Source organism: Eumetopias jubatus, unplaced genomic scaffold (assembly GCF_037043125.1).
Source record: "Eumetopias jubatus isolate StellerSeaLion01/CBP00866 unplaced genomic scaffold, mEumJub1_p1.0 scaffold_3, whole genome shotgun sequence".
Lineage (NCBI taxonomy): Eukaryota > Metazoa > Chordata > Mammalia > Carnivora > Otariidae > Eumetopias > Eumetopias jubatus.
Genome location: NW_028274809.1, coordinates 129305676 through 129319549, shown reverse-complemented (window position 1 = coordinate 129319549; position 13874 = coordinate 129305676). Strand labels below are relative to the sequence as shown.

The 13874-nt window shown below is 39.2% G+C and overlaps 1 protein-coding gene across 1 annotated transcript in view; it reads left to right on the top strand.

The window, feature by feature from the left end:
• Positions 1-9071, top strand: part of ALG5 (ALG5 dolichyl-phosphate beta-glucosyltransferase) — a 45726-nt gene extending 36655 nt beyond the window's left edge. Inside the window, exons 8-10 of the mRNA XM_028107199.2 lie at positions 594-745; positions 6717-6802; positions 8870-9071. Coding sequence (XP_027963000.1) covers positions 594-745; positions 6717-6802; positions 8870-8985 — 354 coding nt within the window. The 3' untranslated portion in view covers positions 8986-9071. The remainder of the gene's footprint in view (positions 1-593; positions 746-6716; positions 6803-8869) is intronic.
• Positions 9072-13874: the final 4803 nt, after the last annotated feature.

Below are 13874 nucleotides of genomic sequence, written 5' to 3'. Positions count from 1 at the left end.
TGAGAGAGATCAAGCAAGCACAGTGCGGGGGGGCGGGGCGAATGGGCCGGGGGGACGGTGCAGAGGGAGAGGGAGAAGCAGACCTCCCACTGAGCTGGGAGTCCAACCCAGGGTTCAACCCCGGGGCCTGGAGATCATGACCTGAGCCGAAGGCAGCCCCTTAACTGACAGAGCCACCCAGGAGCCCCAACTGTCGCCTTTTTGAACCTGAAATATATCTGGGCAAAGAGGCACAAAATGTATAGATGAATTAGATGCTCTCCTTGCTCACAGCAGCCCAAAAGAGTTATAGTATGCTCCTGGTAGATTAAAGCCCTGACCTCTCACAGGTACTGTGATTCTTGTCTGATTCTTCTTGAACCTGCAGGAAATGAATAATTATTTCCCTGGTACCTCTGCCCTGCTCTAAGCAGTAGGCATTCTCAAAGTTTCTATAATATACTTTGCCAGTGAAACTAATGAAACAATGGTGTTCATATGTCAGATCTACCCAGCCAATTAAATGTTAAAATGCAATTTGTCTACAGCCAGGTGCTTTCAATTGTCCTTTACAGATTAATGGAAAAGTCATTTATATTTTGTCTTTGTTTCAGCGTTCTTACTTCCGTACTCTGCTCATGTATGGGTTCCACTTTCTGGTGTGGTTCCTTTGTGTCAAAGGAATCAGAGACACACAGTGTGGGTTCAAATTATTTACTCGAGAAGCAGCTTCACGGACGTTCTCATCTCTACACATTGAACGATGGTGAGTTCCTAACCAGATGTACTGGGCATGTCTTATACGGCTGCTATTCCAGGTCATGAGAAGCAGCCCTATATTCTCAGAATGAACACTGAGGTTTAAACAGAATTGACACGTATATATGTAAAGGTAATCCATACCTTTATTCTTTTACGGAGTTGGATCTTATTTTCAAAATCTCAAACTAAACATATGGCATAGAGTTAATTTATTCACCTTAATTATGGACAGTACAAATCGAAAGGCCTGAAAACATCCTGTTTCCTTAGGCTTCTGTATTTTCCTTTGAAGAAAAAAAAAGCTCAGAAATATCAGAACAGAAGAGGGCACCCATTTTCTTTCCATTCTTTCCTTTTTAGTAGTAAGTTCCCTCTCCTGCCTGTGACCAACCACTCTTTCGACCTCTGCATCCCCTTCTACCTCCTTAAGAACTTCATCCTGTTCGCTTATTTGTCTTGTCTTTTCCTGTCAACCATATTCTTTCCCATCAGTTTTTTAAAACAAGCTTAAATTTCTCTTGCCATTAAAAAAAAAAACCCTCTCTCCATTGACAGCCCCCTCTAGCTCCAGCCTTCTTTCACAGCCAGTCTTTTCTTGAAAGAGTGCTCTATGTCTTCTGTTTTCTCTCTTCCCATTCATGCCTCACCCCACCTCAATACAGATTTTCCCCATCCCTCCATCTCAGCATCTAGGGACCTCCCGTCAGGAAACCTAGTGGTCAAGTTTGATATGACCACTTAGTGTCTTAATGAACCCATCAACAGTGTTCCATACTTCTGAGCGCTGTCTCTTGACATATCCTGGTCCTCCGGCTTGTCGTTATCCTAGACCTCGCCTCAGCTCTCTGCCTGTTTAGTGAGTAACACTGACACACAGAAGCTGTCCCTTCATTTCTCTTCATCTTCCCCACCACCATCCAGGACACCATCATTGCCTTTGCTATAGCCCAACCCAAGGAGTCTTTTCAAAAATTAAAAGTGATCAATCAAATGCACCTCTTTTGCTTAAAACCCTTCAGTGGCTTCCCAGTGCCTTCCTATGGCCTTGAGAGGTGCTGCATAATCTGTCTCCACATGGGGACCCTTCCCTTCTCAACTTCTTTTTCAGTTCTTCCTTAGGGCAGCCAACCCTCACTCTCCAAACCAGATCATCAAGCTCTAGTTAAAATACTGGGCAGGTGGGGTGCCTGGGTTGCTCAGTTGGTGAAGCGGCTACCTTCGGCTCAGGTCATGATCCTGGAGTCCCGGGATCGAGTCCCGCATCGGGCTCCCTGCTGAGCAGGGAGTCTGCTTCTCCCTCTGACCCTCCCCCCTCTCATGTGCTCTCTCTATCTCATTCTCTCTCTCAAATAAATAAATAAAATATTTTAAAAAAAAGACTGGGCAGGTGGGCACCTGGGTGGCTCAGTCGGCTGAGTGTCTGCCTTTAGCTTAGGTCATGATCCCAGGATCTTGGGATCGAGTCCCACATGAGGCTCCCTGCTCAGTTGAGAGTTTGCTTCTCCCTCTCCCTCTGCTGCTCCCCCTGCTTGTGCTATCTCATTCTCTCTCTCTCTCTCTCTCTCTCTCTCTCTCTCTCTCAAATAAATAAATAAATAAAATCTTAAAAAAAATTACAGACCTGAGTATGGGTTATGCTAAACATTAAAGATATATGTAATGTTAAATATATAAGTATATACATAATCTCCATCCTCAGAACTGTATCTCATGTAAATTCTTTCCATTTACTATTAAAGTATAATTGGACCCAATTTATAAGTAATTTTAAAAATGGGTTCCTTTAGGGGCACCCGGGTATTCAGTCAGTTAAGCATCTGCCTTCTTCCGCTCAGGTCGTGATCTCAGGGTCCTGGGATCGAGCCCCATATCAGGCTCCCTGCTCAGCAGGGAGTCTGCTTAAGATTTTCTCTCTCAACGATGGACTCTGAAAAACAAACTGAGGGTTCTAGAGGGGAGGGGGTGGGGGGAGGGGTTAGCCTGGTGATGGGTATTAAAGAGGGCACGCTCTGCATGGAGCACTGGGTGTTACGCACAAACAATGAATCATGGAACACTACATCAGAAACTAATGATGTAATCTATGGTGATTAACATAACAATAAAAAATTTAAAGACAAAAGAAAAAAAGATTTTCTCTCTCTCCGTCTCTCCCCCTCACCATGCGCGCGCTCTCTCTCTCTCAAATAAATAAAATCTTTAAAAAAATGGATTCCTTGAAATGTACTTTCTTCTGATGAATACTTATTTAAAATCAATGTTATGCATGTTAATAATTTAAAGTCAGTTCCGGAAATAAGGCTTATACTAAAAAGTCATCGTCCCTTGCCCCATCTCCCTCTGTCCCTAATTCCTACTTCCTAACTATAGTCACTTTCAACTCTCTGCTATTTCTTTGTGGTATTTGCTTTCATACTCAAAATAATGGGTTTGCATAGCCCTGTCTCCTTTTTTCGGTTTTAGATATTACTTTCCAAAGTAAATCAACAGATAAGTATGTAGTTCTCCTAAACCCCTGTACACCCTCACACGTATCCTCCTAAAGCAGTTTCTACAGAATTTGTGGTTAGATCACAACTGATTGGTATAGCTGTGTAAAGATAATTCATATTTGAGCCATAGTATGCAATATGATTATATTACCTGTCTTATACTTTCTGTTTTCCTGAAGATAATAAATATCTGGAGTTTCTGTCAGCCACTTTACTATGGACCTGTCAGTTAGGCTCACACTCTGTGCGAAGTAGAGGGTATCTCCCTATGTTCCCATGCACCAGATCACACATCAGTTTCACCTTTTTCTTGGAGACATCTCGTTGGCTCTCACCTTTCTAGTTGTTCTCTGGTCTGCTGCACAGTCCCTGTTCTTCCTTTTCCTTGGTTTGCACCCCGATTGCAGTAGAGCACATCCTCTATTAAACTTCCTAAACATTGGAGAAAGAAACCTTGAGACCCTGCATGTGAAACGTACCTTTAGTCTCCCCTCCCATTTGCCTAATAGCTGGAGAAAGCATTCCAGGTTGGAAATCATTTTTCCTCAGGATTTTGAAAGCATTGCCCTATTGTCTTTGGCACTCAGTGTTTCTGTGGAGAAGTCCAATTCTGACAGTAATCTGAATCTCAATTCTTTGTCTATGCATGTTGTTCCCAGCTCCTTTTGGAAGCTTTTTCTCCACAGTGTTTTGAAATACCACGATTTCAGGCACTTAGTGTGGCTCTTTTTCATGCTACTCTAAATCTGTAAATGCATACTTTTTTTCTCTTCCCTCCTATAAAACAGATGTGGAACCTCTATTCTCACGTGTCTAGTATGGTCCTGAAAAGTTCATCGGAAGCTCTGTGCATGGTCAGAGAACTCTGATCAACTGGTTGATGTCACTACAGATTAAGTAGTGGGGCCACTTGGTGTGGGAAACTCCCAGCTGTCATTATCTTTTGGGCTGGTTGTTTTCACAAAAGTGGGATCTCTGGATTTCCTGCCTGGGAGATAGGAGCCTGGCTGCCAGCATTCACAGAACCAACCTGAGCAAAAGAGAATCTCCTAGAGATTTTCCGTGAGTCCTCCCTTTTGAAGCCCCACCTGCACCACTTGCAGACATCATCTGCAGCGAGGCCAATGATGCCGGAAACTTTGGGGGGCTCTGCGGTACCCATTCCTCTGTTCTAGGCTTCTCGCATTGTCACAACCTACGTTTCCTAGTTACCAGTTGTCCAGCTACTTTCTAAGTTTCATGTTTTTTTTATTACTTTCATCCCTTCTTTGTTCTTATGTGTTTATTCCATCATTGTTGTTTTAATTTTAGTGGGATTTCAGAAGGGAGCAGTAGGGTATGTGTGTGTCTGCTGTCTTTAACAGAGCATCAACACGCTCTTTGTTCTTCAGGAATACATCTGTGAGGTCACAGCTTTACCAGGAACTGAGTAACAAAAGAAAACAGTGGTTCTGCCCTCCCTACATCTGCAAAAACACATGAAGGCATCTGAGTTGGAGACTAACCCTTATACTGTTTCTGTACAATAGCATAAGGCTCTATCCAGAAATCCTTGGTGTTTTAATTTTGTTTTCTTTGGTAACAGGTTAGTCTCTTACTATATGGTGATGTGAACTATGCATTTTTTTAAGTAAACATCTTCATGTCTTAAAATGTTAAAAGAGGAGGATAGAGTAAAAGTAATAGAAGACGAAGAGCCCTTTCAGTTTTTTTTTTTTAAGATTTATTTATCCATTTTGAGAGAGTGAAAATGAGAGAGAGAGAGAGAGAGTACATGAGAGCGGGGAGGGTTAGAGGGAGAAGCAGGCCCCTCGCCGAGCAGGGAGCCCGATGCAGGACTCGATCCCGGGACTCCAGTATCATGACCTGAGCTGAAGGCAGTTGCTTAACCAACTGAGCCACCCAGGCGCCCCCCTTTCAATTTTTTTAATATAAATTCAATTAATCAGTGCTTTTTCCCCCACTCCTTCCTACTCATCATTCTTATGTTGTTTTATGTCTTTGATAAGTCACTATATGCTGATATCCTTAGAATAGTACTTAATAATCTTGTTCAGATTATTGAGTATCATTAGAACTAATTCAGCCTTTTAGGTATTTTTTGTTTTGTTTTGTGTTAAAGGAAAGGATTAAGGGTTAACCAGGCTTAATACAAATAATTTCCTCCTTTCTTGAGTGTCCCAGGCTAGTTAACAGAAGTTTTACACAGTCTTTTTAACAACACAAAGAACGCTTTTGTAGATGGTTTTATCATCTTAAGTAAATATTTTATTAGGATAAGAAAAAGCATTAAAAAAATAGTTTTCATATTGAATTATCCAAATACTTGGGATTTAAACTAGTCACAGAATGGACAGTAGTAGTTTTGTGGCCAAAAAGACAAAGCTCCCAAATTCAAGTTGTCTGGGATCAGGAAAATCAAATAGAAGTGGGTTTTAGGTATTTTTTTGTTTGTGGTAATATTTTAAAACCAACCCCTGGAAGTTTGAAGTATGTTCCATGCAGTCTAGAAGGTGGGGGGCGGGGGTTTGCTTAACAGAGCAAGAAGAAAGCAAAACAGTAAAGGCCTCCAGCGCTTTTGGTTACAAGAGCATGAAGAAAGTTTAACAGGTAGTGCTGTTTCTCTCTCTGAGCTCACTGCCACTGAGAGGAAGAAACTGGTTTCAGAGAATTTATAAGCAGAATCCAAGAAAACTTCTAAGTCAGGGTTCAGAAACTTTAGGGAAAGCAGATTTCACCTAAACCAAGGGGTAACTGAGGAGGAGTTTTCAGAGCCTTTCATAGGGAGAAGGAAGGAGGAACTGGGAATTCAGACTAGAGATGATTTTAACAATGTAAGTTAAAATGAGACAATATATCTAATTCCCGTGTATGTATTTAGTTATACCCAAAGAGCATTTCAGACTAATCTAAAGTGGCTTTTCACTTCAAAGGCTGGTAGTACTGCTTGCCCAGAATGGCATGGGGAAAGGAAAAGGAAAAAAGGCCGTAGGGAACCCCGTATTTAAAAAAGAAATCTTGATCCTTTGGTGGTAGACGAATGTAATCAAGCGACTCTAAAGTGATTGACATTTTTCTCCAAGAGCTGCTCAGAGTTCTGTTTTATCAGCTCTCAGTTGAAAATGTTATCAATTCTATACCTTGAGCTAGTTAAGCCTGGGATTGAAAACCATCAATCTTGAAAATTTGCATGATTAAGTTTTCTCTTAGAGCCCAACAGGCCAATTTTACCTCTGGGAGTTTCTGAGTTATGATAGAGACACCATATTTCTCATTTAAATGTTATGCAGTGACACACTAAATTATTTACCTTGAAGCTCCTGAACTACTTAACCTTTTATTTGACTTTCTATGAATCTGACTTTCAGTTTTACTATATAAGCTATATATCTCCTTTATAAGCTTCTGTAAAACATGCCAAGGTAGAGATTTAATTACACTCTATTTGTCTTTTTAAAAATAAAAATATATTTTCTGTTTCAGGGCATTTGATGTAGAATTACTTTACATAGCACAGTTCTTTAAAATTCCAATAGCAGAAATTGCTGTCAACTGGACTGAAATTGAAGGTGAGCATATTGTTCATGTTACAGCTGATCTTAAGTGGGGTGGGGGGTAGGCGACAATACAGTTGTCCAGTAAAGTTAGCTGGCTACTCCATCAGGGCCTACTCAGCTGACCTGACTGAGAGGGGCAGTTTCCATAGAGTTCCCCTCCTAATCCCCTCCACCCTCCAAATGGCTTACTGCCTTCTCCCTGCATTCTCTTCCCGGGGTCTTCTATCGAATACCTGTCGGAAGAAATTCAGTAAAACTTCTGCAGCAGACAGGATCATGGTAATCTGAGGCTAGATGCAATGTTGATCAGTCTTTTGAGATAAATTTTGTTTGTATCACCTTTTATTTAGTATGGTCTTATTTCATTACTCAGTAGGTATTGAGTACCTACAAGCCACCGTGCAGAGCTAAATAAGGAATTATAGTCGTTTTTACTCCAAATGTCCACAGTCCATTCAGAGCCAGTATATATATATCCAAAAAATGTGAAAATCTCTAAGATTTCTAATAATGAGAAATCTGTCATAATTCTTAATAATTCCTGTTTAAAGAAGCTTAGACTGCATATAATTTGTAGAACTTAAAATATATTCTAGTTTTCTCCTTACTTACATTAGAATGCTCTAAAATTAATTCACAGTGTGGAAGCAGTTAACAATCACCTGGAGACTTTCAGAGTCACCCCACCCCTGCTGAGCGTGGCTTCCTCCTAGAAAGTCTTTGTTGTAATTTGCCATTATTGTTCTGTAACTGTGGGTGTTTAGGGACAGGAGAAGGTCTGGGGATCATACAAACTATATAGTCTAGAACAAATTCAAACCTCTTGGAGTCTTGTTGAATCAAATTTAACTTACAAAAATTTAACTACTCTCCATAGTAGCTGCCGAGATCAAAGGGGATTGAGAAGCCGATAAAGGACTGCTCAGACTTACAAGGATCTGCTGTTATCTGTGTTAATCTATGTCCAGCATAGACTCTGTGGGAAATTGAAGTGGAAAAAAGTAAAAAATGTGTTTCATATTTACATCATTTGCTCATGTACATTTCAGAGATAGTTATGTATTACTTTTCATTAACGGGCACTCAGTGAGTAGTTTTATATTAGTCATTCCCAGAATCCTTGGCCATATACCCTCAGTCCCTCCTCCCTAAGGGCCATCTGAAATCTCCACAATTTAGAGCATTCCCAGTTTCATTTAACTTCCAAGATATTTTGTTTGTATTATTAGAGAAACCACTCAATTTAGCTTTGAAAATGTCTAATTTTTTTGTAAATGATTCAAATAAAATTAAGGTGGATGTGTTAATTAATTTGGCTATGGTAATCATTTTACAGTATGTGTACAGAAATATATACATTGTGTATATATGTATATATATCAAATCCATACATTCTGCACTTTGAATATATTTCAATTTTGTCAGTCATACCTCAATAAAGTTGGGGGTGAAGAAGAGGAAGAAGCTAGAGTATTTGGACTTAAATCTAGAAAATTGTCAGTGATTAGTATTTTGATATTGGCCATGACCCTTTACACATCGAGCACCCAGTTACCTGACCTGCAGTCTACTCTTGACTTAATAAAAAAACAATTCCATGGGATAAAATCAAGGAAGACAAGCTTTTAAAACATGCTCCAGGAGGCAGACCTCCTATAGTCAGCTTGGCACACTACCATTTGGCAACCACTGGACAAGATGTCCTAGCTAAGATTGTGTTTCTTTTAGCTGATTGACAGTCTTTGGTAGAATTAGAATAAAAATTGGGTTTTTGTCTTGGATTTCTTATCCCAGATTATTAATTTATATTGTGTGTGGAAATGTACCTGCTTCTCTGCAGTACATGAGACTGAAAAGTAGCATGTAAAACATGAAAATTTGTCCTAAAAAATCATTTTTAAGTGTATAGATGGAATTAAATATATACATAAATATATACATGCATACATAATATAAAAAATAAGGTGACTAGAAGGTCACAAAGTCATTTGACTGACTTCTAAAATGTAATTTTAAACTGATATATTTTCTCCAGAGTTTATTTAAGTTAATTCATTTTTAATTATTTTTAAATCGCAGGTTCTAAATTAGTTCCATTTTGGAGCTGGCTACAAATGGGCAAGGACCTACTTTTTATACGACTTCGATATTTGACTGGTGCCTGGAGGCTTGAACAAACCAAGAAGAAGAACTAGGTTATTTGCCATCTTTGTATTTTTATGTATCAGTGTCACACACTTCATTTGAAATTAAAATTTTAAATAAACCTGGAATAAACCTATGCCATTGTCTGCCTTTTGGTAATTTTAAAGAATTAACTGCTTATACCTCTTTTGGACCAAAAAAATTTAAGGTATTTGTAACAAAGTCAGATTTTCTTTTGCTTTGGCAATTTTGTTTATATAGATCAATTATCATTATGATTCTGAGAAATACAACTTTTAAACAGAAGAGAAAATCAATTATTCTTACTTTAAAGTACCTGCATAATTTTCATGAACTTAAATATAAACCACAATCATGTATCTGTGCTCAGAGATTTAAAAATCAAATTAGCATGTTTATATATAAATTTATCAGTATTAAGTCCATGTTTCAACTTCTTAAACTCTAGAAAATTATGTTAAAGAAAGGATGTAGGTTCTGTCACAAAGGCATCCACTTCCTTATATGGTCTTATTTCTCTCCTTCCCAATTTTACTGACACACACTGCACTTATTCTCTTACCTCTGGGCAACACCTTGCTCTTGAGTTCATGTTATTAGAAACTGGAAATTCTTTATTAAAAAAAAAAGCATATGGGCGCCTGGGTGGCTCAGATGGTTAAGCGTCTGCCTTCGGCTCAGGTCATGATCCCAGGGTCCTGGGATCGAGTCCTGCATCAGGCTCCCTGCTCCTTGGGAGCCTGCTTCTCCCTCTGCTTCTCTCTCTCTCTCTCTATCCCTCTGTCTCTCATGAATGAATAAATAAAATCTTTAAAAAATAAAAATAAAATAAAAAAATAAAAAAATAAAAAAAAAAGCATATGACTCTTGATCTCGGGGTTGTGAGTTCGAGCCCCACACGGGGTGTAGAGATTACTTAAGAAATTTTTTTTTTTTTTTTGCTGTTTTTTGTTTCTAAGATTTTATTTATTTGAGAGAGAGAGAGAATGAGAAAGAGAGAGCGCGAGCATGAGGTGGGGAGGGTCAGAGGGAGAAGCAGACTCCCCGCCAAGGAGGGAGCCTGATATGGGACTCAATCCCGGGACTCCAGGATCATGACCTGAGCCGAAGGCAGTCGCTTAACCAACTGAGCCACCCAGACGCCCAAGAAAAAGTTTTGTAATATTAATAAATATCTACACTTAACACCAGAAGCCTGTGTTTTTGGTATGCTATAAAGACTAATGAATAGCAATTATAATTTACCCCTAAAATTCAGAATCAGACTGTTTCTGATTTTTAGAAGAACTAATAACAATAACATTTATTGAGTGCTTACTGTATGCCTGCCACTGTTCTAAGCACTTAGTATATAATGATTCACTCGCTTTTATAATGGAAGAGGAAACTGGCATAAAGTGGTTACTTAACCTAAGGTCACATAGCTAAGAAACTGGAGTCGTGATTCTAGCCCAGGTAGTCTGGGTCCAAAGCGTACACTCTAATGACTATGCTACCTCAGTTTCTGAAGCTATGAAAATTGGAGATAGAGAAGTATAAAGTTTCAGAAGTACACTAAATAAAACATTTTAAAGACAAGACTTAGGGGCACCTGGATGGCTCAGTCAGTTAAGTGTCTGCCTTCAGCTCAGGTCATGATCCCAGGGTCCCAGGATCAAGCCCCACATCAGGGCTCTTACCCTCTGCCTCTCCCTCAGCTTATGCTCTCTCGCTCACTCTCTCTCTCCAATAAATAAAATCTTTAAAATAAATAAAGACTTAAGTGAAAAAGTAAGTAAGCTGGAAAACGACTCCTCCCTAGTAGTTTCAACAACAGTGATATGATCACATCTGCAGTAGACAATAAGTTCCTTGAAAACAGAAACCGTTTCTTACTGACATTAGTATCCCCAGCACAGTGCTTACCCTATAGTAGACACTGCTGATTAAGTGAATAAACAAACTTCATTTACTACCAGATTTTAAGAGCATTTAAGTCCCTGATATGAAGAGAACAAAGCAAGGCTTATGCAAGTAGCAATGATAGAAAGCCAATAGTAGAAGAATGATCATGAGCATTTATTTTTTTTTAAAGATTTTATTTATTTATTTGAGAGAGAATGAGAGACAGCATGAGAGGGAAGAGGGTCAGAGGGAGAAGCAGACTCCCTGCTGAGCAGGGAGCCCGATGTGGGACTCGATCCCGGGACTCCAGGATCATGACCTGAGCCGAAGGCAGTCGCTTAACAACTGAGCCACCCAGGCGCCCGATCATGAGCATTTAAAAGAGTTTAAAGTACAAACCTGAACCAAAAATAAGATCCTTCATGAAACTATAATAAAAATAAAATAATTTACAGGCATACCTTGTTTTATTGTGCTTCACAGATACTTTTTTACAAGTGAAAAGTTTGGTCACCCTGTGTCGAGCAAGTCTCAGTGCCATTTTTTCAACAGCATTTGTTCAATCCATGTCTGTCACATTTTGGCAATTATCACATTTCAAAATTTGTCATTATTATATCTGTTACAGTGATCTGTGACCAGGGATTACGACTCACTGAAAGCTCAGATGATGGTTAGCATTTCTAAGCAATGAAGTAATTTTTAATCAAGGTGTGTATATTTTTTTTTTAGATATAATGCTATTACACACTTAACAGACTACAGAATAGTGTAAACATAATTATTATATGCACTGGGAAACCAAAAAATTCATTTGACTGACTTATTGCAATATGTGCTTTATTGCGGTGGTCTGGAACCACACCCATGATGTGTCTGAGGTATGCCTGTATGGCTCTTTGCGAGCTGGCGATAAAAATACATATTTGAAGCATATAGGAATTTTAAGAGTGAAGTATCAATACTTAATGTGGTTCATCCATGAACACTATTAAGAAAGGGTTCTGATATCCTTGATGCCAATTTACCTTTCTAAGCCTATATTCACCTAGGATAACAGCATAGTGTAGAATCAGAAGCACTCTGTAAGAGAAAATGTAGTTTTTGTTGACATTACAGAGCCTGCTAACAAAAAATAACAAGCAGCCATAGCAAAAGTGAAAATATCAGCTACTATTATTTTACCTATGTATAAGAATTTTATTTTTTTTTAAAGATTTTATTTATTTATTTGACAGAGAGAGACACAGCAAGAGAGGGAACACAAGCAGGGGGAGTGGGAGAGGGAGAAGCAGGCTTCCCGCCGAGCAGGGAGCCCGATGCGGGGCTCGATCCCAGGACCTTGGAATCATGATCTGAGCTGAAGGCAGACGCTCAACGACGGAGCCACCCAGGCGCCCCAGTTTGATAAGAATTTTACATGCATTAGTCTGATCAAACAAATCTATCATATAGGAATAATTACCCACATTTCAGAAATGAGTAAGTAGGCTTAGTCAAGTAATTTGCCCAAGGTCCCACCAGTAGCCAGTAGTTGTACTTCCTCTAAATAAAAAAAAAAAAAAAGGAAATATAAAGGATCATAGGACATGATTAAAACTGAGAGGATAAGCTCATTATAATCAGACAACTTGACCATTTATTTTCTACCTTCTGACTTGTTCTTACAGAATATTTCATATTGAGTTTGACTTAAGGTTACATCTAGATGGTAATGTGTTTTTTGGCATCTGTAATTCCATGTCTCTCCATAGTTATGTATTCCACCATTCATGGTTGATTCTCCAGTTCTATTTTCCATTTTCTTTATTGAGTTACAATTTCCTTAAGAGAAGAAAGCTTGCCTTTTCTTTCATGTGTGTATCTATACAGCATCCTAAATCGTGATTGTTCAATAAGGTTTTCAGAAAGTTAGATAATGCCACCATTTCAATTCATTTGTCAAAAAAAAAAAGTTACAGGAATGAGTTTATCCACTTTATTTCAGCTAAATCCCCTTAAGTAGCAGTCTAGTAGGCTGTTTTGCTTTTGTGCAATCTCAAAATCCAGCAAACCCACAAATTAGTGATTTCATTGTTAATCCAATAGAGGACTCTATGAAGTGATATATTTGTAATTCACCCATTTTGAATAAAACTCTAGGTAGGATTTTGATGGTCACAAAAAAGCAGTATCTTTACAAATTTGACCCCATCTAGATGTTCTTTCTGTACAGATTATAGACAGACAGATATAGATACAGACATATGGATTTTCTAAAAAACTCATCCCAGGGGCGCCTGGGTGGCTCAGTTGGTTAAGCGACTGCCTTCGGCTCAGGTCATGATCCTGGAGTCCCTGGATCGAGTCCCGCATCAGGCTCCCTGCTCAGCAGGGAGTCTGCTTCTCCCTCTGACCCTTCCCCCACTCATGTGCTTTCTCTCTCTCTCATTCTCTCTCTCTCAAATAAATAAATAAAATCTTTAAAAAAAATAAATAAAAATAAAAAAAATAAAAAAATAAAAAACTCATCCCAGGATCACTTGATACATGTGCAAGCAAAACAGACCCTAACCTTGCCTTCTGAGGACTTTGCATTTTAAAGACATGATGCCTGCAAATCTTACCTGTAGAACCACCCAGCTGTAGGCGTTCGCCTGTCTTCAATTTACAAACCCAAGCCAGCTTAAAAGTCAGTTGTTTGGAACCCATAAGGTGTTTCCCATAAAATATCAGAAAAGTATGGTTAAGTCCTTACAGCAGTCTGAAACATGTATAGTAAGTCAATAATATACCTGAACGACCCTGTACTAGTCTGTAGTAATACCTAACCATGCTTTGCAATGCCATTTCTATGGAGAAACTGTTTTCCATTTTCCAAGGGGAAATGCCAGGGAATTATCTCTACCCACAGCCTCTAGGAATCCCAATGAAAAGTCAGGCACACCAGCACTGGGTATAAACCTCACTGCAGCTTCTGCAGATGCTGTGGGCAACTTGCCCTATGTGGGAGGGTCTGATGGGGCAGGGGAAGGGCTCCCATGGTAATCAGCAG